A 25,307-nucleotide genomic window follows, 5' to 3' on the forward strand; every position below is an offset into this window, starting at 1 on the left:
CATGCCAACATGTCACCAACATACAGCACTTTCTTGTTCATGTACACCTTAGCAGTGATGGTTGTATGTGTTTGCAGTAACTTTGAGGTTGGGCTCAAAGTACCATGTATGGTATTTTCATCAGTTTGCTTGCATGACTCACACTTTTTTCATAGAATTCAGGATTTGTCGCATTACATTCTAAAGCCAGATACCTTTTATGGCATAAACCTAGATAATGCTTGCTTTTTATGTATAAATCTAACTTGAAGTTCCATGACAATATAAGGTAGGGTGCTTTCATCCTCTCATATGATCACGAAACATCAGGCAACCTCTTCACAAAGTAGACACCTTCTCTTACACCTGTTGGTGAAATCTGCATCACTCTTTTCTTTTATCTAAAAAGAAAGCATATATATCTACACTCTCCATCAAATAAAACCCATCACCTTTGAACATCAAATTGTGATATGTAAGACAGCAACAGCACAAACTACTCATGAACATATTTATTATAAATGACCTGTTGAGCTATAGAAAGTGGCATTTTTGGTTCATACCACTGCACTTCAACTTTCATCCTCCCAGTTCAGGCCAATTGCAATTTTATATCCATGACCATACAAAGAAAACAGAGAACATAAACAACATGCCTGTTGCAACTACTGAATTGCAAATTTATGTATCATTATTTGCCATTCATTTGTATTCAGGGTTACACGACCTGTTATTCTGAATCCCTTCTTGCAACTTCCATTCATGTTACTTGGATCTTCTGGTCCCCCCTCTCTTGGACCCAAACAACAGACCCAGCTGATGAAGCATCCTTGGATCTTTGAATATGCCCACACCATGTTGACTAATACCACACCTCTTCAATTGATGCAGCTTCTATGCTGCTTCTAATATATTTATTTTGCTCCTATTTCATTTCAACACCATTCCTTGGCCTTCCCTTCCCTGCTAGGTTATTTTTACTTGCTTATGTGACATATGTGAGAAAACGAAACCATAATCTAACTTATAGTCCATGTGCTGACATTGTCTTACATCAGAAGTCAAAAATGTATGGACTGGCTGCAAGAGCAGATAAGCCAACATGATCATACTTTATCTCAGTACAGCAAAGCCGATAGGTTCAAGAAAATACTTTTTCTTTTGGGTTGGAAAAGAAATTCTTCATTTATTCTAATTGAATGAATATGAACCATCAAATAGTTAATAATGACCTGCAGGGTTATTAGTTGAAGGTCCAGGAATAGGAGCAGCAGAAGCCCCATCCAACTTTACAACACCTTGATTGGAGGTTAAACTTCCAATTAAAGGGCGGCTTAGAGCAGCCCGAGCCTCCATAAAACTCTCCGAAAGCAAAACGAGGAACTGAGGATTTTTAACATGATCCACAGCTGGATCAGCAGCTCGAGGGTTTCGTTTTCCCTATAACAAAAAGAATTGTATTATGGGTGATGGACAACCATCATTAACAGCTGAGAACATTTATGATAAAAAGCAGTAGAATGTGCAATAAGCAGTAAGCAGGGTAGCAAAAAAGGATATACAAGAAAAAATAAATTGTAAACAAGAAAAATAAATTCCTAAGAAAGAGGGCGATATCTAATTTTAACCAATCAAATAGTCAGAAAAATTGACACCATCAACCACATTTAAGTTGTCAAATAGTCGACTAAACATTCTAAGAGAGACTGCACGTTGCATATATAATTATTTACATAGAAAAAATGACTTGGAAAAAAATATAGAAGTGCTTCCTGATCTTCATTGAAGGTTGTCAAAATAATTGAATAGTTCCTAAACACCATCTAATCATTAAATGCATAAATAGACTGCTAAATGGTTGAGCTATGAAATGAAACATTTATATAGGATTTATGAAAGATATTATTTACTAGTATATTTACATAATAAAGATAAACATAATAAACTACTTATAGATTTGCTCAACTTGCTTGAAACTAATTTTCAATCATGTTGCATAATTTAATAAAAGAAGCAAATCCTAAAGGAGATGAAGAAATAGGAATAGGATAAAAATATTAAGAAAAAGATAAAGACGTTGAATTCACGAGAAAATCTTTTTCGTTCAAAAAGCAATCATCACAATACAATTTTAAAGATAATACAAAAAAAAAAAGATGATGGAGCCCTAATGGCAGGGTTACAAGATCTAATAATACAAGGAAATAAAGAGGAGAAGAATAAGAAGAAAGATCAAAAGGCGGAATGAATCACAAGAAAACCTTTCTTCATTCAAAAGTCAGTCGTTACAATGCAATTTTCGGATCTCCCTTAGCTCCATATAAGAGGATATAACAACTTCAATCCAAAACCTTTTAACTTATCAAATTAAGATATTTTTGGCATAGATCTCCACTAAAATAGAACTCCCAACTAGAACATTGGCTTTCCCAATCAAAGGGATTTTCTAACCAATTAAAGTTCAAAGTCCTGATTTTGTGGAGTTCAAAACCATTGGCTGAATGCATACTGTGGTTCCATCCCAGTGCATTTTAACCATGCTAGTGCTTGACATGCTCAGCATGCACTGGCACCACAACATATCAAGTATTGGCACATAGCAGATCCCAAGCTGTGCCATATGCCAGTAAGATACCAAGTTTGATATGTACAATATCGTTTCTGACATGCTGACTGGCAGTTCTGCCCATTGTTCTAAAACCACCTAAGATTCCCTTAATATTCTTCAATAAAATGAATGAACACAATCAATGGTCACAAATGTATAATAGCCATCCATCGTATTGAAAATGAATAAGATGGAACATTAAACATCACCGACTTGATTGTTAGCTCGACAATAAGATCTTGCAGTGAATTATCATACAAGATACGGATATTCTTGACCTTCTACATCTCAATAGTTTCAACAAGTACCTTCACAAATCAATGCCAGATCTTCTATGAGTTAATCATCCAGAATCTTCAATTCTTATACCAAAAAACTTTCACCAAATTGAACACTTCAATTTTGGGTCCATGAACCGTGTGACTCTTATCATGATAACCGGCTAGTAGACCCTCCTCAATGATGGATCCGGAGTTACCCAACTTGCTATAGAAATCATTAGTTGGATCTATAAGAAGCAAGCCTTCAAATGCCACGTCTTTTGCCCTCATGCCATTAATTATTACCTGTACACAAGCTTCTTCCAAAATGCCCAAGCTAGATGAAGAAAGTCTACATGAAGGTGTGAGACAAGGAAAAGATATTTTCTTCTAAAGCATGAATTTGTCAACCTTGCTGAATTATAGAATGTCTTCAAATGGCCTTTTAAAGGTTCTCGATCATCACAATCTCTCCTAGTGTGATGGTAGATGGCATGATTGTCCTCTTGGTTTAATAATCAAGAAGAGGCTAATCAAAGGAGTCCATGTCATTGGTGGCAGTTGTGTCCATGTCTGGTTAAGACACAAGCTGCGGATTGGCTCTCTTGCATATCTCAATGCACCCATGACATCGATTAAGATTGCCTCAATAAAATCTCAATATAAAATCAAGGTCACAAGGGAGTCACTCAATACCACTGTTCTGTTCATACTGGTCCCTGAAGCTGATGTACGAAATACTACTATTCAACATATGTCATGTAATATTAACAGGAGATTATAAGACAATGAAACTTGGAAAGAGGAAGAGACACAATGCTTGAATAATTTAGAAAGTTAATAGAATATACACAAGTTCAAATGTGGACAAGAGTATACACATATACAACCCAAGACCACCACCAAATGATTAATGTCTAACTACCTTCTTTTTTTCCCCACTCAAAGAAGGTAGTGTATTCATGTAATTTAACTAAGAACTTCATACACCCAAAAATGTCTATCACATGGGCAAATGATGGCACATAATGCTCAATTAAATTATAAGAATGCCTTTATACTTTTTCAAGTTATGGGATAGAAATTAAGGGTATCCCAGGTCATTTGCTTGAGTAAAACCCCCTTTCCACCTTGTTCTTATACACACACACACACACATGTATGTGCATAGATGTCTGCATGTATGTATAAACAGAAAGCTAACATCATGCATAACAATAGAGAAAAGAAGGCAAATAAGTGGTTAAGAATAGAATGATAACAGTACCGCATTATATATTGATCTCAGTTTCGGAAGATGTTTAGGAGAAATTACCGACAATGACACACAGCACTGCATGCAAAAAAAATGTAAAGATCAACAAGCAAGAACAGCAAAAACTTTAATGTTTAACATACGGGCAGTAAAAAATAATATAAATGATAAAATCTGAGCAATACCTGTCCAAATGATTTTGCAACAGTCTCGGCATCAGCAAGGCCTGCTTCTGTCTGTGCTTCAGCATTCTCAGGGTGCTCTAAACTCTGGATAGCAGGACGATATACTGGAGTAGGCAGAGGATAGGGGTTGCTAGCAGCAACAAGGATGCAATGCTTTTGTGCTTCAAGGTTTTGATGACTCTGGCTTACATTTGGAGTAAATGGGAACATCTGACAGAGGATATGCAAAAAATGATATAAATGTTATTTGTCTAGAAAACAAGTTCAGATCAAAAGATATAACTTCAAATATCCCTTTCAAAGCATAGGAGAGCATCCTCCTTAAAAATATCATAAAACTAGCTAAGTGAACTCCTATAAAGCAATATATCCAACATTTTACATAACAAGTAAAAATCACTAATTCCAACACAAGTAATAACTAACCATGTGCTTATCATATCAAACTAGATAACGAACTAGCTAACAGATTTATGATACATTAAGAAAACAGAACAGTGCATTTTAAGTTTTACAGAAAGAATAAAAAGCTTACTGCTCCTTAGCATTTTACAGTAAACAGCAGTTAGCATCCTAAGGTTGGCACATGTTTATTGTACATATAACAGAGATAAACAAGCGAAAATCAAGGCAAATGCACAGAAGACATTAATGGACATGATTCTTCTACCTTCTTACACTAAGATGCCATTGACATATACATATATAAGTTTAAAATGAAAAATCTGGTGGAAATTTTCGCAGAAAATTTGACAGATCCAAGGATTCTATTCTTTTGATAGAATAGATTTAGCAAATAACACTCATCTTGCATACCATCAATGCTTCAGCAAGACCTTCAGCAATTGCAGCTTCACTAAAACCACCACCACTAAATGGTATTCCTGATAACCACTGAAAGAAAACATCCAAATCTTTTGTCCAACCACTATGTTGCACAATGAAAGCTGCAATGCAAAAGACATTATTAAGATCCAAATACGCCAGCAAATGTAGGATAACATAAGATAACTCTCCGACTCAAGTGCATGTCACATTTTCAAAGTATCATTAGAAGAAGCAGCGAAAAGCAGCTAGTTACACCTGGACCTACAATTTTTCAAACTTAAATAAATTTCAGCAAATAAGAAACATTGAGAAAATATTGTGTCAATTGTCAAAATTGCACATGCATGAAAATTTTTAAATTTAAAAATAAAAAATGGGTTTATTCAACAAAAAAATTGACAAAGCTTGCTTTCCTCATGTAGAGAAATTCCTTGTTGCTTAATTAGCAACCTACAAGAATGGTGTGGTGACTACCCCACTATCTGTAATTTTGAAGCATAACTACCTCATGGAAATATCAAAATTTTATGACATAGTGCTACATGCAATTCCCGATATATAGGTACTTTTTTTTGTCTATTACATTAGGCTGAGGCAAGGTTAATGTTATTGAAGAAAAAAAAGAACTTGATGAATGATCTCAAACCCATGAATCATATGGCTTGCATGCAAGTCATTCAAGAGAGGACAATATTTAATGGAAGGCTATGATCCCATGTATCAAGATTGTCTAGCAGATTTGATATATATACTCCCCATTTAGTATCGTGCAATTCTTTCTATTCATCGGTCATTTTAGAGCGAATATGGAGGGATGTATTTACTGTAAGAAGAATACACATAGAGATGGGAAAAGCGGCAGCACTGCAAGAGTCTACTTAAGAGATAACCAGAGGAACAAATAAATTGAGATGCAGAGACCCAAATATAGAAGTTTGGGTTGTAATAGTACAAGTATAGAAGAATTATAGATATAAGTAAACAATGTGAAGCCTCATAAAATGATAGGGAAATAAGCAGAGATGCTTAGTCCCATTGCATAGGGGGCTCATGGTGGAGTCGGACTCAGAGTGTAGAGATGCCCCCTAGAAAGAGAAGAAAATCATGATACATTTCTCGGACTTGGAGTGGGTCCACCGTGAATTTCACTTGGAGCCATACACTTGAGAGTTTGCATTATATATAGAGAAGATAGTAAACATCTCTTTTATCTCTTCTGTTGAAAAAACAATGCAAGTATATCAGCATTCTCAAAACTCAAGTTATGACAGACATCAAGACTTGGGTCTGCATAGGACAAAAAATATATAAGTTTGGGTTCTTACTTGCAAAACTAGCTTGATAAGGCAACATTATGAGGGAGTGATATCACCAAAAACAAAAGATCAGGGGAATGGGTGGTATCGAGCATTAAGTATCGATTTGCACTTCAAGCACCTAATTGGTGCCAATAAACCTAATTAGTTATAGAAAGAAAATCAAATGATCATGGCACATGAGAGATGATTTGATTTTAACGACAAAGTTATCATAAGGCTCGGTACTTCATACCAATAACAGTCACAGACAAATTAGTCTTCAACTTTTTGAGGGATTCATTAGGAAATTACAGTATATTGACAATAATGTGGTCCTCACAGGTTATTTTTACATAGAATCCATAATATAACATTATATCATGGTGCTTCAACTGACAGCTATGATGTGCAGCAGTCATACTGAAATGGCTAGCACATATATGAAAGATTTATAAAAATATATCTTTTGTATCATGCTTTCCTCGTCATTCTTGAAATTAAAGTCAACTTACAGAAGTTTTTAATATGGACTAGGACATGTCTTTAGTGATATCTCATAATATTCTTTACAAATTCACTACATAATGCATATACAACTTGTTTGAGCATTCAAAAAATTTCCTTTTGTTAAATAAAATCCTTCTATGTCCAGCTAATATTCCAATGAGGTTTTATTTTATTTTATTTTTGGGTGCATATTGTCATGTCAACCCTTGTCAAAGAAGTTTTTTCTAGATTTTCTTTGAACATAGACAGTTAAATAGTCCAAAGTCCAAGGAAAACATTGCAGTGTCTCATTCACTTGGATTCTTGCTAACATGCATATATCTGTAGATACAAATGCAAACATGCATGCATGCTTTTGTACATAGACGCATAAATACATGCATGCATGAAAAAACATACACACATGAAGGGATACTTAGACATGGATGGAATACTACACCGACCGCCAAATTCAATGATGGTGTTGAAAGGTAATAATCTATCATGCTGTATGTGATATATAATGTGAAATTGTTTGAGAACCCTTAACTACGCATCAAGCGGCCCCAAAATCAAGCCACTGGATCATGCAAGTAAAACTGTAAATTTTGGGCTACTAGATGCAGTAGGCAAGGTGTCTCCAGAATAGCAACACATGGAATATGTCTGCACATATATAACAAAATAAGATAAGTCATTTGGATGCTGCCCATTTTGGAGGCCTCTAGCTTGTATAAATACCAATGACAAAATCATAAATGTGAAGAAACCCAAGGTGTGTAGGACAGTCTGCTTTTTCTTATGTTTAGGAATGTAACACACAAAGGTTAAAAAGTTATTCACTAGCATTAATTAGCTGGAAAGATATTATGAGACAACAAAATGACCAAGTGAGTTCCAGACAACGCCGACAAACACTGTTCTGTAATAAATGATTTGAAAAAATGAAGGTACCAATATAACGGCCATAAGCAATCAGATGTGTACTAGGATCCAAACTATATTCAAGAAAATAGTTAATATAAGCATATGAAGCAAGAACTGGCACTTACAACTGTGAGGTCCATGAGTATTGAAGACAACCAACGCAAACTCTGGATGTGCCCCAGAAAGCTTCTGTAATTCGGAAAAGGGAAGGGCAAAAATTATTAGCTTATCAAAAGATCTTAATATTGAACTTGAAGAAGTCATAATTGGCCAATCCTAGAAATGGTAAGCCATAAAATGATGGAAAGTTCAACTTATTCTTGCATAAATAGTTCAAATCACAGCCAATGCACCTTAACTTGTATATATAAAGGCGGTGTGGTGATTCAAGTGTTGTTATTCGTATTTATATAACTATAACCTGAGCATAATGAAGTAGGGCTGGAAGTAGGTCAGGCGACATCTGACCAGAGTCGAATTTGGATCCAAACTGGATTACTTTCAGATATAAAAAATGGTATCCAATAAGACTTGGATGCAGGCTCAGATACTTGTTTAATATAGACATGGATACAGATTCTAAGGGTTTCTCTTTTTTATCTTTTTGATTTGGTTCTGATACGTAGAACTAGAAAAACAACTACTCGGTTCAATTAAGAGGCAAAGGAAATCTGAAATCGTTAAACATAACCTAGGTCGTATTAGTTTTAGGGTAAACAATCGCATGACAGATCTTAAAAACCAGTCTTGGAAGAAAGATATCTACCTGTCCAGTCAACTCGTTACCATAAAAGCACCTGCACAAGTTCCAAAACGTTCGGGTCAATCGTAAGTTTGATCGCCATATCCACCAATTTGAATGTGTACATTGATCAGGGGAAAAAAGGGGCGGGGGGGACATGTGATGCCGCATGAAATCGAAAATTCACTAGCGTTGAATAAAGTGTATACAGATAGCTAGAAAAATTTAAAAGAGTATAGGGACTTCTCAGCTTCTAAAATATGAATTCCCCTTATGATCCTGATCAAAAAAGAAACTATTTCTACCCAGTGCAAGGATGAAACAAAACTAAGAAATTCATAGCTATGAAAAGACGAAACAGGATGCTGGTTGAGGCAATCGAATTGAAGGGTGGAAAAAAATAAAGATGTGAGGCTCAAATTCCATGAAACGGTAAACCTGATGATCTTGTCGAGGTAATCGGAGAGTATGATCGACCAGTAGGGGCCTAGGGCAGCCGTGCCTTCCACGGCCACGATCAGCTGCTTCTCGGCCATCGCTTCGCTTCCCTCTGGTGGCAGAGTGAGGGGGCCGGCATCTAAAAAGAGATCGCAAGGGAAAGAAAGGAAACGCAGGGATGCGATCAATTAATTGTATCCGAATTTGCCTGGCGCCCACAGTGCCCTCGCGCCCCTTGGAAGCGGAAGCCGGAAGGGGAAGGGGAAGGGGAATTTTAGGCAGCGCAATTCGCCGCTGCGGACCCACCCCTCGGGAGGAGGTTTTAGTAGAAGCTGGCATGTGTAATCCACGTGATAGGTCAACCACGGGGCGGGGTTACGCTACAAGCCTACGATAAAAAGTATCATCGTTAGGCTTTGTGTGACCGGCCATTGTACCAAATATATATACGTCATCGTAGCCTTTCGCGAATCGTAGAGTTCACTTGCATTATTAATGATCATATCCTCTTTCACAGTTCCATCGGTGCCACTCTCCGTCGAAAAACTCAAGCAAAATCATCACAGGCAGTTGCAAAAGTGTGTCTCTAATTTTAGAAGCAAAGCAAAGATAAACATAAGATCGAGTTCTAGGGATCAGGATATGCAGCGGTGGTAAATTATGTGGAAGTTGAACTTGCTTCTATTTGGTTTAGTTCGAAGAAACTCGATGATTCAATTTAATGGTGGTGGTGGTGGTGTCGGTGTTTGGTACTTCTGAATGATAGCCATCTCATCTTAAAACCTATTTGGCATCACTTATATTTTTTAATAATAAAATTTTAGAAATCGAGATAAAAAATATATTTGGTACTTCTTACTTACTTTTAATATTTTCAAAAATAAGAAACTCATAATTTTTACCGTTATCAGTATCGCCAGCTGCACCTACCATGATGGCTATCTCCACCATTACTAGTGCTTCCATCACTACCATTTATGTCTCCATTACACTATCACCGATATCGTTGTCACATTCACCGCATCATCGGTATTTTGTTACCAACACCGTCACAACCACCATCATTGCCTCACCTCCACCACAACACCCTTACCATCATTATTATTATTTCCACAATACTACCATCATACCTACTACCAAAATTATTACCATCTCCATTGCTTTTGTTGTAACTATCATTACGCTTATCACCTTCGTTATATTTATTTTTAAAAATAATTAACTATGCCAAAAATAATTTATAAGTTAGAAAAAACAAATACAATTTTTATTTTACTATTTTTGGAAAATAAAAAAAATGTGATGCCAAACAATGCGTAAAGTTTTTTTTCCCAACCTGTAAGAGAGTGAGATATAGCATAAAAGGAGGTGCTCCTGATCTTATGCTCCAATGGTCCTTCTACGCTCTCTGATAGAGAAAAACTACAATGAGATAGATACAGAGTTGGACAGCCATGAAACGAGGAGATCTAAGAAAAAAGAAATTAGGCATACTAGACTAGCTTGTTGCTTATGTGTTCCAGCGCTCATCGCCAAGCTGGCTTGTTGCCTTGAAAAGGATGGCTTTTTGTTCTTTTGTATGTGCGCGTGCAAAGAACAATAAGAGGAATAGCTTAGTTTGGAACCTGCAAGGGAGTTGCTCAATTTCAAGTGCTTTCTGTTATATAAGGGAGAGGATTTTTTTTTAACACACCTATTCGCATACAATATAAGGCGACACTCATTGATGATATATAATCATTAGAGATATATAATTATATATATGTATATATGCATTTATATATATATATAGATGTATGTATGTATGTATGTCCTAGCTTTGTGACTCGCGAGCCACGAGCGGGGGTTGGTGCACAAGTATGATTTTAGACTAATCCTGTGCTGGTGAATCAATGAATAGTTTCCAGAAAGGGATCCTTTTGACCAATTTTACCCAAATAATATAATTAATACAAAAAAAGATATGATTGGTAGCGTATGATACACTTTAATATATATATATATATATATATTAAGATTCGCTATTTCGGTACTGAACCTCGTACCAATGCCATACTAGCATAGTATAGTACGTACACATTTTTTTGGCGTTCCGAATATCGGTACGCCACCGATACCGATACCGATATCGAATCAGTATGGTTCGCCCATTAGTGTCAGATTCGATACGGTACGATATACCATAATATATATATATATATATATATATATATATATATATATATATATATATATATATATATATATATATATATATATATATATATATATATACACACACACACACACACATATATATATATGTATACATATCATATATATGTATATCCTAGCTTTGTGACTCGCGAGCCACAAGCATGGGGTGGTGCACAAGTATGATTTTAGATTTATCTTGTGCTAGTGAATCAATGAATAGTTTCCAAAAAATGATCTTTTTGACCAATTTTACCCAAAGAATATAATTAATACGAAAAAAGATATGATTGTTGGCGTATGATACACTTTAATAAATATATATATATATATATATATATATATATATATATATATATATATATATATCAAGATTCATCGTTTCGGTACTGAACTCCGTACTAATACCATACTAGTATAGTACGGTACGTACACATTTTTTTTGCGCACCGAGTGTCGGTATGTGTGTGTGTGTATGTGTGCGTGTGTGTATGTATGTCTGTATATATATATATATATATGTATATATATATGTATGTGTATATATATATGTATGTATGTATGTATGTATGTATCTATATATGTATGTATGTATGTATATATATGTATATATCTATATATGTATGTATGTATATATATATATATGTGTATATATATATATATATGTATATGTATATATATATGTATGTGGATATATACATGTATGTATGTATGTATATATACATATATGTATGTATGTATATATACATATATGTATGTATATATATGTGTGTGTGTGTGTGCGTGTGTGTGTGTAAGATGCCCCTTCACAATAATATGTACATATATATATATACATATATATACACATATACATATACATATATATATATACACACATATATATGTGTATGCATATATATATATACATGTATATACTTATATGTATATACATATAAGTATATGTATATACATATATATACTAATGGGGGGCAAAATGGATCACAACATGGGACCATCCAATTTCAGTCAAATAGACATCCGCACCGAGCAGGCCAAACCTCGGTCCCGCTGAGCACCTGTCCGACCCCAGACCTTACCAACGGCCAAGCCGACCTCAGCCAAATCACTACGCTCGGGGCGCCCTGCAGGATCGATTAAGGGTTGTAGAGGCCCTGTCGACCGTAGGCATCTACAATGACGCCCCTCGAGCCGGGCTCAGAGCGCCCTGCAGGATCGACCAGGAGCCGAAGAAGCCTCGTTGACTGTAGGTATCCACAATGACGCCCCGGTCCGAGCTTGGGGTGCCCTACCGAGCTGATTATAGAGTCGAGGAGGTTGGGCCGACCTCAGAGTCCGTCGAGCCGACCTCACTGAACGTATGTCGTGGCCCCTCAAGTCGACCCGACCTCAGTGCTCATCAAGCTAACTTTACCAAGTAAAAGCTGCAGCCTCCAAGCGAGCCCGATCTCGCCTACGGCCGCATACATATGCGCGCCTATGCGCGCCCCTATGCCCGCATACGTGGTCGTACATTACATCCTTACCGCGCCATGCTTTGCTTGCTGACCACTCTATGACATGACGACCATGGGCCATACCTTGCTGCCAAGGGCCATACCCTGTTAATGCCTGCAATGCCATACCGTACGTAGGAACAGCTCGAAACTTGTGCTCAAGCAAGCCGTGGCCACACGCCACCTGGGCACCTTCGCGGGGACTATAAATAGCCCCATCAGGTAACGCCTAAGGACTTTTGGCTGGACCACCTAAGATCCACTCTAACCTAATCATCGGAGGGCTCTCATTGAATCCCATCGGTGAGACTTTGTGCAGGTCCGTTGGCATGCAAGAAGCAGCGTCCCCATTCTATCCCAACCGGTAGCTCCCCCGACTCCTCCGGCATGGGCACCCTCGGGCCGAATTTGATCCACAACATTTGGCGTTAGAGGAAGGGCCTAAGTCGTGATCATGAGACTGAGGAGCCACGGAGCTCCAAACACATCGAGGAGCCGAGCACCAACTACTGGCAACTCACTTCAAAGTCCAACTCCTGCAGCACCTACACTAGCGGACCAAACTTCTCATGTCTAGCCAGAGTAGTTTAATCTGGTCATCCAATAAGTCCAAATGCTTGTTGCGGCCATTCAAGGCCTGCAGCAGACGATAGCCCAGTCTACACTTCCTCTTCGCGGGTGCGAGCCCTCAAGATGGTACTTGCAACATTACTCCCCTGCCACGCAGCATATGACGGTTGCCGAAAGGGAATATGACCGACCAAGAAGTAGATCTCCCGAGCTTCAAAGAAATTTTCCTCAGCCCAAGAGCTCGGCTTGTCTGAGGTCTCTCCAGAGGTTCGAAAAATACACTCCCCTTATGTATACCCGAGCCGAGATCCTCAAGAAAATCGAGGCTCAAGCTTACCTCCGACCACCACCAAGGATGTGACTGTCCGAGTCGCAAATGCGCTCCGGCAAATATTGTCACTTCTATAAAGATCGCGACCATGATACAGAGGACCGCTACCATCTCTAAGATGAAATCGAAGCACTTATCCACCAAGGTATGTTGGGTTGATTAGTTCGTGTTCAAGCCGACCGGGGGGGAGCCCAAGGAATAGAGCCTAGAGCCACGCGAGGGGCAGAACGACAACCGCCCCATCACGGGCACCATTAACGCCATATCCATGTATCCCACGTGCTGGCGACTCTTTGACCTCGGGGGGCAGTGGCGAAGGCCTCATCCCCACCAGCTCGGGTCTAGCGGCTCGAGGCTCACAAACTGCCACATGTGGACGACACTTAGCTCCTCCAGGTTAGAACGCTAATCTCAAAAGTACATTATCAATGAAAATTGTCTTTTAGGCCATAAAAAAATGTATCTCTGAAATGCTTTAACGGATTCGACATGACTTGGTTGTTTCTATGGCACGAGCCCACATCTACGACATAACGATGCTAAATATTATCGACAAACGTGCCCCGACCCGAGCTCAGGACGCCAAATATCTTCAATGACGCACCCCGACTCGAGCTCGGGGTGTCCTGCATTGTGTCGATCGCAAGCCAAAGAGCTCTCGCGACCGCAGGTGTATTTCGATGACATCCGACGGTATTTCGACGACATTCGATGCTATTTCGACGATATTCAACAACATACGACGACCTCAACTAAGAGCTGAAGAGACCCATCAACACAGGTGCCCTGATCTGAGTAGGGGCATCCTGCAAAATCAACTAAAAGCCGAAGAGGTTCATCAACACAGGCGCCCTAATCTGAGTTAGGGTGTCCTGCAAAATCAACTAAGAACCGAAGAGGCCCATCAACACAGGTGCCTTGATATGAGTGAGGGTGTCCTGCAAAATCAACTAAGAGCCGAAGAAGCCCATCAACACAGGCGTCCTAATCTGAGTAGGAGCGTCATGCAAAGTCAACTAAGAGCTGAACAGGCCTATCTACAACGACGCGCCTCGGCCAAGTTCGGGGCGCCCATCTACGACGACACACCTCGGCCAAGTTTGGGGCGCCCATCTACGATGACGCGCCCCGACCCGAGCTCGAGCGCCAACTATTCTCCGATGATGCGCCCCGATCTGAGCTCGAGGTGCCAAGTATTCTTCGACAATGCGCCCCGACTTGAGTTCCGGACGCCCTGCATTATGTCGATTGCGAGCTAAAGAACTCCTAAGAGCTGAAGAGGCCCCATTAATCGCAGGGAAGGACATTCCGAGCCCAAACTCAAGTGCCCTACCGTAACGGCTGCGAATCAACAAGACTCCCTCGACTTCAAGAAAAATATTCGAGGGCGACCCAACCATAGATCGAGCACCTCAATTAAAGCTTACGGAAATTTACAAGGCAAGAAAGCTTATGACAACCCCCTACCTAAAATATCCTCTAGCACACTGTGGTGCGGAAGTGAAATGACCCTAATCTCGATTCTCATAAGAGGGTCCGAAGCAGGCCTAATGCTCGACTTGGGTGCCCAAAGTGCCCCAGTGGGCAAGCCAGGGAGCAGCTAGCTCTTCACCAACTTTTCAAGGTTATGACTAAGTCGGAGGTAAGGGCCGAGCATAGTAACTTGGCCAAAGTTACATGGCAGCGTAAAAGCTAAGTCAGCGCCCATGTTATATAGTTCGGGTTCTGCTAGCCGAGCACAGTGATTCGACACAAGGCACAAAGCAAGGCAAGTCCAAGTACTTGGCCAAATTTCAAAAACACGAAATGCTGAAGATGTATGTTCTATTGATGATTAAAGGCTGAAGGCCGAATATAAAAGAAACCGACCTTGAGACCGGATGGAATACACAAAAAAGAAGAAAAATGGGTATAAAGGACAAAGCTCAGGTGTCTTGGATAGCCTCGGGCTCGACTTCAGTAGCGGCCTCGGTCCTAACAGCGACTTCGGGATCAGCTCCAGTCCCGATCTCGAAAATAGCTCCTGCGACGTCTTCATCCGCAGTATCGGTGACGAGCTCGCATGCCTCGATTGGCTCACTCACCTCCGGCGAAATCGCTTCCTCGGCAACCCTACATAGATTTGGACGAAGGCTGCTGAGGTCGACTTCTAGGCAAAGTCGCTGAGCCTGATCCTAACAGTTTTCAAAGCCCTGGATTAGAGCGTCAGTTGCCCCCTCCGCCAGCTCATTCACATATTTCTCGGATTGGTGGAAGTTCTGGACGGCCTCCCGGACTTGCTTCTCTGTGAGCCTTTCAAGCTGCTCGGCTCTTAGTCTCATAACCTCGGCTTCGTGCCTCTGGCCGCCCAGTGCAGCTTCAAGCTCAAAAATACGACCCTCGGCAGCCGAACAAGCCCGGGCGTGCTCAACCTCCATGTCACGGATATGAACGAGTCCGGCTTCGATCAGAACTTCGGCTGCCCTTGCCTTCTTCTCTGCCTCCCGCTGCCGCTGCTCGGTAGCCGCCGCCCTCTCCTCGATCTTGCGCTGCCGTTGCTCGGCAGCCGTCACCCGCTCCTCGGCCTTCTGCCGCTTTTGCTCGAGCCTCGGCCTCCTGCCTTCGGTACACAGCGTGCTCTATCCTCGGCCGGAGTACCCTCATTTCCCCTGGTAGTCAAGCATGCCAGACACTAGCATGTCGACCAAGTGGAGAAACTGGCACAGAAGATAAAATATCAGCCAAGGTCGAGCACTTAAAGAAAATGAATGAAAGTAGGAGGGTTACATTACTCACCATGATGTTGGTAGAAGAGGCTTGACCAGCGAATTCGTCAAACTCCTGCCCCTCCATCTGAGCTCGATCGGTGGAAGTATGGCACAGCGAACGAGCTTGCGAGTAACGTTGCCAGACACAAGGGCCATGTCATCCTCGAACAGACGACACCCAGGCTCGACCCCAGCAGAGGTCGGCGCCCTAGACGAGGGCTCGGCCCCGGAAGAGCTTGCGACCTCAGAAGTGAACGGGATCCCCAAAGAAGTTGGGACCCCGAGCCCGCTCTCTGGCTCAGGGTCTGATCTGCGTTGTCGGACGGCTTTGCGGACTCTCCGAGCTCCGCCACTAGTGATCCTGCTGGCTCTATTGCACCCCCTTTACTATCGGTGGGAGTACCTCGACCTCAGTAAGTAAGGCCTGCTCGAGCCTAGGCCAGGCAAGTCCGACGATGTCGACCTGAGCGAATTCGTCCTGTGAGACACCAGGAGACGGTGCAACCCTGGCCTTCTTCAGCCTCCGCTCGGGCCGAGGTCCATCTAAGGCAGCCATCCTCTTATAGCATCTAGCCATCAAAGTCTCAGCATCGAAAAGCATTCTTGCAATTTCTGATAACAAAAGTCCTAGTGAGAAGTAAATATAAAAAGAGGAGAAAAGAAGAAGGATGGCTACGCCGCCCTTACCCTCAGGATGAGCTGAACTCAGACCGCCATTCAGTAAAGCTTCCTCGTTGAGCAAATCGGGAAGCTTTAAAGTCCCCCTGAGCCCGAGCAGCTCGTCCAAACATTCCTGCTCAGAACACGATAACTTGGGAAATTTGTTATTTATAGTGGCCTGCGGCGAGTTCCAGGTTGGGTCAAACCCCCACGACCGCTCGGAGGAAACAAAAAAGAATTTTTCCTTCCACCCGTGAATAGAGGAAGGAGCACCTCGAAAAAGGGTGCAGCCCTCCCAAGGAGAGAAGTACCACCACCCTTTGTCTGCGGGGTTAGCTTTCAGTACGAAACAACCTCGGAATACATTCACCAAAGTGCGAAGACCATGGGTAAGGCAAAGGGCAAGAAAGCCGATGACATCCTCCAAGAGTTTGGAGCAAGCTGCGCGGGGATAAGGCGATAAGTCGCCAACAGCTCGTTCATAAAGCCATGAAAGGGGCCCTGCTCGGAGCATTTCTACATCCACCCCGATCCAACCTCTAGGAGGGTCGGTGACTAGAGCCTCGGGCTCTGGGAGCTCAAAGGTGAACTCCCGAGGAAAGAAGAATCGAGCCCGAATCGGGCCCATCTCCTCTTCATCTATATTCGAGTCGGTCCCATACAGACCATGATTTATCTCGAGCTTGGCCTCCTCCACTTCCAAATAAACCCGAGCTCGGGATGAACCTAAGCACGAGGGCTCTCGAGGGCGATCCCATCACCTTGCTCATGGAGAATCTAAACAAAAGAAGACAGAAAAAGCTCCTTTGTGTGATCGAGAAGGATGAAGACATCTACCTAAGGTTTCATCGGAGAAGAAAACAAAAAAAAGAGGGGCTCCGAAAACTGAAAGCAGTGCTCACCGTGAAGTTCGCCGAAGAGCTCCAAAATACTCCGGAAGCCTCCCAGAAAGCTCGAGAGCGACTATGGCGGCCGGAAAGAAAGAAAGCGAGAGAAATCAAATAAGGGCCATGAGGTCTCTCTAAGGCCTTATATAGCCTCCCTCGACGGCTCAGATTGGCTTAACCAAGCGGCCAACTAGCTGGATCTCGTCGTGTGGCAGGCCCAGGAGCTGCCTCAGCAAATCTCTCTAGATAGCAGTACTAAAAGCCGATCATCATAACGAATGCTTCGGAAGACAGGGCATTAATGATTGGCCCCTCGTATCACACAAGGCAATGCTTCGAAAGGGAGTGCACTCGCAACACATTAAAGAGCCCCCGTAGCTATTTCCGCTTTGAGTGATGTGACAAAGTCACTCAAGCTCAGCTCAGAAAGCCCGCCTTGAAGCCAACCTTGAAGTCAGCATGAATACAAAAGTAAACTACAAAGAGACCTAAGTGGCCGACTTTACAAGAATAAAAGAAAAGAGAAAATAGGCGAAAGAAAGCTCAGTTGGCTTGAGCAGCCTCCATCCCAACCTCGGGAGCGGCCTCTATCTCGGCCTCGGTAGCGGCCTCCGTCTCGGCCTCGGTGAGCTCTTTGCCAACTTTGCAGAGTTATCTGGCAGTATGGAGGCTAAGCCAGTACCTAAACTACGCAGTTCGGACCTTGCTAGCTAAGCATAAAGCTCCAAGCAAAACGAGTTCAAATATCATGTCGGATTTCAAAATGCAAAGTAGTGAAGAAAATGCACTTTATTCATGTTGAAAGGCTAAGGGCCGAGTACAAAAGTAGCTGACCTTGAGGTCGAGTTAAATACAAAAAGGCCTAAGTGGCCGATCTAGCAAAAGCAAGAGGAAAAAGAAAGCAAGTAGAAAATAACTGTCAGCTTGAGAAACTTTTGATCCGACCACAGTGGCGGCCTCTGCAGCATCCCAGACTGTCTCCTCAACGACGAGCTCGTGCACCTCAACGAGCTTGTTCGCTCCGGATATCATCCACACAGGCGTCGACAGGCTGAGATGAAGTGCATTTTGTAGTCTTGGTGACACCGGTGATGAGATTCTTCAACCTCTCCACAGACTGAGCTCCATCCGATGCAACCACCTCATTGGGTCGGGCCATCAGGGTTTTGTTGCTAAAGATCATCCCTGCAACTTCTCACAACGAAGATGGTAGCCGAAAAAATGGATGAAAGCAAGAGAAATCGAATGGGGGCCCTAAGATCCCCTCAAGACCTTATATAGCCTACCTCAACAGCTCGATCGGGTTAACCAAACGCCCAAGTAGCCGGATCTCGCCGCGTGGCAGGTCCAAAACGGTCATGAGAGGCACTTCGGAGAATGGGGCATTAATGACTGATTTCTCGCGTTCCACCCAGCGACGCCTTGAGAAAGAGCGTGCACGCAACACTTCAAAGAGCTACTGCGGCCGCTCCCCTTTTAATTGACGTGGCAACCTGATCCACTCAATGCTCAGCTTGCAGGACTCGGCCTGAAGTAATCAACTCTCAATTATGCAAAGTATACCCAGCTTAGTGCGCACATCCTCATAAGCACTTGGTTATAACAGGACGACCAACTATCCAGCTACTTCCTTCGCTCAAGCTGAAGAGTGACTCGACCTCGAAAGTCGAAGGGCAAAATGGATTATCCTGCTCATAATATGGGACCATCGAATTTCAGCCAAATAGACATAAGCACCGAGCAGGCCAGACCTTGGTCCCGCTGAGCACCAGTCTGACCCCGGATCTTATTAAAGGCCGAGCCGACCTCGGCCAGACCTTTCCGCTCGGGGCACCCTGCAAGATCGACCAAGGATCGAAGAGGCTCCGTCGACCGCAGGTATCTACAATGATGCCCCTCGAGCCGGGATCGGGGCACCCTGCAAGATCAACCAAGAGCCAAAAAGGCCCCGTCAACCGCAGGTATACACAATAACACCCCGACCCGAGCTCAGGGCGCTCTACCGAGCTGACTTCAGAGCCAAGGAGGCTGGGCCGACCTCAGAGTCTGCCGAGTCGACCTCACCGAATGTATATCGCCGCCCTCCAAATCGGCCCGACCTCAGTGCTCATCAAGCTGACTTCACCAAGTAAAGGCTGCAGCCTCCAAGCGAGCCCGATCTCGCCTACGGCCGCATATACATGCGCGCCTATGCGCGCCCCTACGCCTGCATACATGGTCGTACATTACAGCCTCACCGCGCTATGCTTTGCTTGCTTGCCACTCTACGATATGACGACCAAGGACCATACCTTGCTACCAAGGGCCATACCCTGTTAACGCCTGTAACGCCATACCGTGCGCAGGAACAACTCGAAACCTATGCCCCAAGCAAGTCGTAGCCACATGCCACCTGAGCACCTCCACGAAGACTATAAATATCCCCATCTGGTGATGCCCAAGGACTTTTGGCTGGACCACCTAAAATCCACTCTAACTTAATCATCAGAGGGCTCTCACCGGAATCCCATCAGTGAGACTTTGTGCAGGTCTGCTGGCGCGCAGGAAGCGGCGTCCCCACTCCATTCCGACCGGTAGTTCCTTTGACTCTTCCAGCGTGGTCACCCTCGGGCCAAATTTGAACCACAACATATACATATACATATATATATATATATATGTGCGCGCGCGCGCGCGCGTGTATATGTATATACATACATATATACATATATACATATATACATATATATATATATCTCCATATGTATATATACACATATGTATATATATACATATGGATATCCATATGTATATATATATATACACACACATATATATAAGATGCTCCGTGACAATAATATGTAGAAAAACTTAGTCATTATCATCTTAAAAGATATAAATCGATAAATTCTAAGATATCAGCTAACACAAAACAAATACGTCATCGACTTATATTTCTCAATCATATTCTTTTAATTACTTAAACTAATTTTTTAACAAATATTCCAGTCATAAAATATTGGCCAAGATATAGGAAAAATTCTCCTTTTCCAAATTGTACAACTTTCCATCTTCACGAGGATCAATTCATTATTTACAATAATAGTTGTTATGATGGTTTTTGGGCTCTCTTTATTACATTATTATACATGATAACATGAAATTTGGAACAGTGGTTGCAGTGCATTATTTGATACCATAATTGAACAGTGGTTGTAGGATTTCGGATAGGGTTTGCCTCCTTTCGGAAAAATCTCCCTCCCCACAGAGCCAGAGAAAGGCCCACGCGGATGGGTCGGGTACTGGGAGCAGCGGGACTATTAACAGCAGCAGCCGTACCCCACTCCTCTCCTCCCGCCGCCGCCGCCAGAGCCCGCACCAGAACCACCCTCGCCTCCCAGACCGCCAGGCCTTCTCGCAGAAGAAACGGCTCTCCGCCACGGAAGCAACCCTCAGTTGCGGAGGTCGAGCGGGCTATAGGCGTCGCCAGCGACCCCTTCCAGTCCTCATCGTCGTCATCCTCTTCCCCATTTATGGACTTCCTCTCCTCTACTCCCATCGGGCAGGCCGAGGGTCCTACGGAGAGAAAGATCCGTGAGACGGCGGAATGGGTGGCTGATCGCACCGAGTCCCATTCTCGCTCTGGTACATCCAAACTGCTCCTCCTAGTTTCTACCATATAGTACATTTCAGTTCAGTATTTTTAATTTCTTTTCGCTTATAGAACATTGCAGGCATCTTCTGGATATTATAATTAATTTGTTGGAAATAAAGAATGCGAGAGTGGATGAAAGGAAGTATTTTTCTGCGTAGAATACCATGAACTAGTTGTGAGGACCTGTGTGTGTTTGGTCCCATTGGTTATTTGCTCAAGAGATTTTGGGTATTTATACAGGATTAAGAAACTCAAGAGTGGACCCGATTTATGACCTATATGTGGACTAGAGAGTATTGCAGCACGGACTTATCGAGGCTGATCACAGGCCGATCGTAGTGCTTGTGATTAGATTCAAATGGATTTGGACTTTTAATCTGACGAAATGACAAAGACATTGTTGAGAAAAACACAGAGAGTATGTATTTGCCGGAGAGATCTTGGATATTTATATAGAGGCAAGGAACCCAAATAATGCTTTCTGGCTAGCCATTTTGGACGAGGTCCTAGGTTGTGACACTAGTATTGCATTTGTATAAAGTGAGAGGAAAAAGCTTTGAAGGGGAAGGTTGAGGGGAAAAAGGTAGAAGATCAAGTTCAAGAGGGTAATTGGCATACTCTTTCAGTGAAAATGCATCAGAATAAGGTGTGTTTCAGAGGGTTTGGGATTTTTTATGAGAATGTTGTCATGTTGAGTCCAGTGTGAATTCTTTTTCTCTTTGCCATGAGTACAAGCACAACTATCCCAAATTATGAGCTTGAGCTTTGCATTTCAATTTGCATTCTTCTGATACCACGTAATGTTTAAAAGGATGTCAGATAAAGTTGTACTAGAATTCGAATGAGGTGATGACTCATCAGCATATGATGCCATAGTCTCTGTCCTGAATCTGTCATTTATATGCATGTTGATATGTGTTAACTTTTAGTGAGCATATAATGAAAAGTCAAGTAAAGTTCTCAGAAATTACATGAATTTTGATACGTGCTATTCCTTTTTATGATCTGAGTTGCCAGAAAAAATTATTGTAACCGAATGTTAGTCTGTGGCAGGCTTGTCTCCTGCTGTGACCAGTAAATTCAATATTGCTTAGAAATGTGATTGAATACACACTTTTGCTGCTTGTTCTCTGCTTCAAGTGCATATTATCTTACTGTCAACCTGTTGTTTTGGACTCATGCTTGTTGTTGCCACAATGCTTGTTCCAATAAAAATCTACTACATTTCCCGTAACTACCATGGCTGAATAATTGTCATCAGCTTTGAATAACACACGATAGTACAGATTATTTCCTCATGTATAAGTAGTTGTTTTCAAATGTGGCAGACAAAAGCCCAAATAATTTTAACAGCATTTTTTAAATTCAAACAATAGAAAAGATGGATCTTTCCTCATTATGCACCTCTGGATTCTTTCATTACAGCCTGCCATTTGGTTGCCAGTTCCTCCTTGCCCTTACCGATTCATTTCTATTTCAATCTCACCTTTCTATCAGACATTCTCCGAAATCTCAGCATTCTAAAGCTGAGTTAACTAAAAGATTGAAGACCAACTAAATGATCTCCTCTGCCATCCTCCGACCCTGCATCTCTGTGTGTCTTCATGAGTTTTTGCAATCATTTCCATGCGACATAATCCTCGATGAATTGGTGTTCTCACTTCAGTGCGCTAATTTTAAGTTAGCATGTTTTAATTTTCTTTTTTGATCATTCCAGGCTTCTTTGTGGATGTTCATATTTTCAATAGATGGTGTTCTAGCATCTATCTAATGCTAACCAAATTTTTTCTTTCACTGCTTTTGGTAATCATATTGCAGGGCAGCGGATTCTGATGACGGTGTCTCTGAAAATCTTGCCAGTGTGGCTCTTGCTTCTCCTGGTCGCATCTGGGGTCGTCAAGCTACCATTTGATCTCCCATTTATGGATGATTTAATTACATAAGTATCAACTTGTATGTATGTTGTCTCCATGTCCTGCTAAATGTATAGCGTACATTCGGGATGGGAAGCTCTTATGCCCGAACAAGATATCCTGCTAATGTGTGAATTTATCACTGTGACACCTACCTTTTTAGAATTTGTAAGTGAATGAAACGTGTGGGAGTGCTCGAGATTGTAGATCCTATGTTTTTATGCAATTAGAAAGCTGTCTTGACCTATCTGCGCTATGTGCTTTGAGTGATAATTTATCATCGCTTTCTTGCTTTAACTAGATTTGGTGAGAAATACTTGGAAGTATTGGCTGCTTGCCATTGTAGAGATGAGAATTTTGAAGCTATTTGCTTCTAAGTAGATCCAACAATGCCTGGCAGATCTTGCTTACTGAGCTTTATGCTAGATTTGATTCATGGAATGATGAGAATTTTGAAGCTATTTGCTTCTAAGTAGATCCAACAATGCCTGGCAGATCTTGCTTAGTGAGCTTTATGCTAGATTTGATTCATGGAATGAGGATGGAATGGAACAGGAAATCCAGCTCCACTTCAATGTTTGGCTTGCATGAGTAAGAAAATCAGGATTTTGTTGAAAGCTGGTATTTCCTTAAATAGAGAATTTATGAATCCATGATTAAATGAGAAGCATGGTCATGTGTTGAGGAATAGAATGGCCATTGTCATAAAAACAAGAATGAATGATATTTCAAAAATGAATCAGTTTTGCAACCTATACATAGATATGAGTTTCGGAATCTAAGAATATTCTTTTGGGATTTTGTCCTTTATTTTTTGATTACAAAAGAACCCCTCCACTTTTTTTAGATTAGTTATATAATCATGGTTATGCATAACTGAGGAGATAAAATAAAATCCTGGTTTTAGACACATAAAGTATTTTTTCCAATTTGCAGTTATAGCAATAAACAAATCAAAAATCTCGTTTTGCAATAAAATTTTAAAAAAACAAAAATGGTCATGGACATGAAAATAATCGTAATAAAAAAGTGATAGAAAATAAATAAGAAAAATTTAAAACGCCACTTACAAGTTACAAACGAATAAAAAAATACAATAAAATATTTTCCTTTTAGTGAGATCATATAAAAAAATCATTATCTTTGTTACTTGACATGATGCAGTAAATAGAAAAAATACAATGATAAAAAAAATTATGGGAGTAAAAAATTAGAAAAAAATAGAAGCACCAGTTGTAGATGGAGAAGAAAATATTTTATTATGATATTTATGAGAGTGAATAAATATAAAAAGTACAAAAATATACAATTAATTTTTTATATTATTTTTCTAAAACATGCACTGCATATGCTTGGTTTGCCGTAGAAAAAGAATGACAAATGCAGTATGAATATATTAGTGGCATTTATCCTATAAAATAAAACAAATGCGTTAACTAACACTGAAAATTGAAAATATTACTTTATTGGAATGAATTGTGAAATGTAAAATAATAACAATGTAACATTGTAATGGTTGTTATCCATTCCAATTGGTTACAAAATTTTGAAAAACATGCAATCAACTCAAAAATTAATTGCATCAAAGGCTTGTAGTTGGTTCATATTTCAAAGGCTATTGTTAGGTCCTAGACCTATTAGGGGGCAATGGCTCGGATCAATAACATACAAAGTTTTGATTTACACTTAACCTTATTACACATGATTAAGCTCTGTCCGCTCGTGTCCGTACAAGGGCGCCCCATATCCAAGGCCAGACTCGGCTTTATCTAAGCCGCTTCCATCCAAATAGATTGTTATCTCATTGCCACCCATGTGTGACCTATTTAAAACCCAAGTCAAAAACAAAAAAACCCCGAATCTGACCTGA

At 41.1% G+C, this 25,307-nt stretch overlaps 2 protein-coding genes across 3 annotated transcripts in view; one reads left to right on the forward strand and one right to left on the reverse strand.

Annotated features, from left to right (window-relative positions):
* The window catches only part of PFT1 (phytochrome and flowering time regulatory protein (PFT1)), a 33,847-nt gene extending 24,423 nt beyond the window's left edge, over window positions 1-9,424 (reverse strand). The window contains exons 1-7 of one of the 2 annotated variants that reach the window (XM_008793013.6): window positions 9,007-9,424; window positions 8,593-8,623; window positions 7,952-8,015; window positions 5,104-5,234; window positions 4,288-4,497; window positions 4,115-4,180; window positions 1,212-1,419 (exon numbers count right to left, since the gene is read on the reverse strand). In XM_008793013.6, the coding sequence (XP_008791235.4) occupies window positions 1,212-1,419; window positions 4,115-4,180; window positions 4,288-4,497; window positions 5,104-5,234; window positions 7,952-8,015; window positions 8,593-8,623; window positions 9,007-9,104 (808 nt within the window). In that variant the 5' untranslated portion in view covers window positions 9,105-9,424. Of the gene's footprint in view, window positions 1-1,211; window positions 1,420-4,114; window positions 4,181-4,287; window positions 4,498-5,103; window positions 6,332-6,440; window positions 6,553-7,951; window positions 8,016-8,592; window positions 8,624-9,006 lie in introns of those variants that run through there. The other variant, XM_088703549.2, reaches the window with a different exon arrangement.
* An 11,665-nt stretch (window positions 9,425-21,089) lies between these two features.
* On the forward strand, window positions 21,090-23,684 carry CRR3 (chlororespiratory reduction 3). Its single transcript, XM_008793015.6, has 2 exons — window positions 21,090-21,514; window positions 23,343-23,684. The coding sequence occupies exons 1-2, from the start codon at window positions 21,160-21,162 to the stop codon at window positions 23,465-23,467; spliced, it is 480 nt and encodes a 159-aa protein (XP_008791237.4). The 5' UTR covers window positions 21,090-21,159; the 3' UTR covers window positions 23,468-23,684.
* Window positions 23,685-25,307: the final 1,623 nt, after the last annotated feature.

This window comes from Phoenix dactylifera, chromosome 1 (assembly GCF_051530095.1).
Source record: "Phoenix dactylifera cultivar Ajwa chromosome 1, Ajwa_hap1_PhDact_Kaust_v1.1, whole genome shotgun sequence".
NCBI lineage: Eukaryota > Viridiplantae > Streptophyta > Magnoliopsida > Arecales > Arecaceae > Phoenix > Phoenix dactylifera.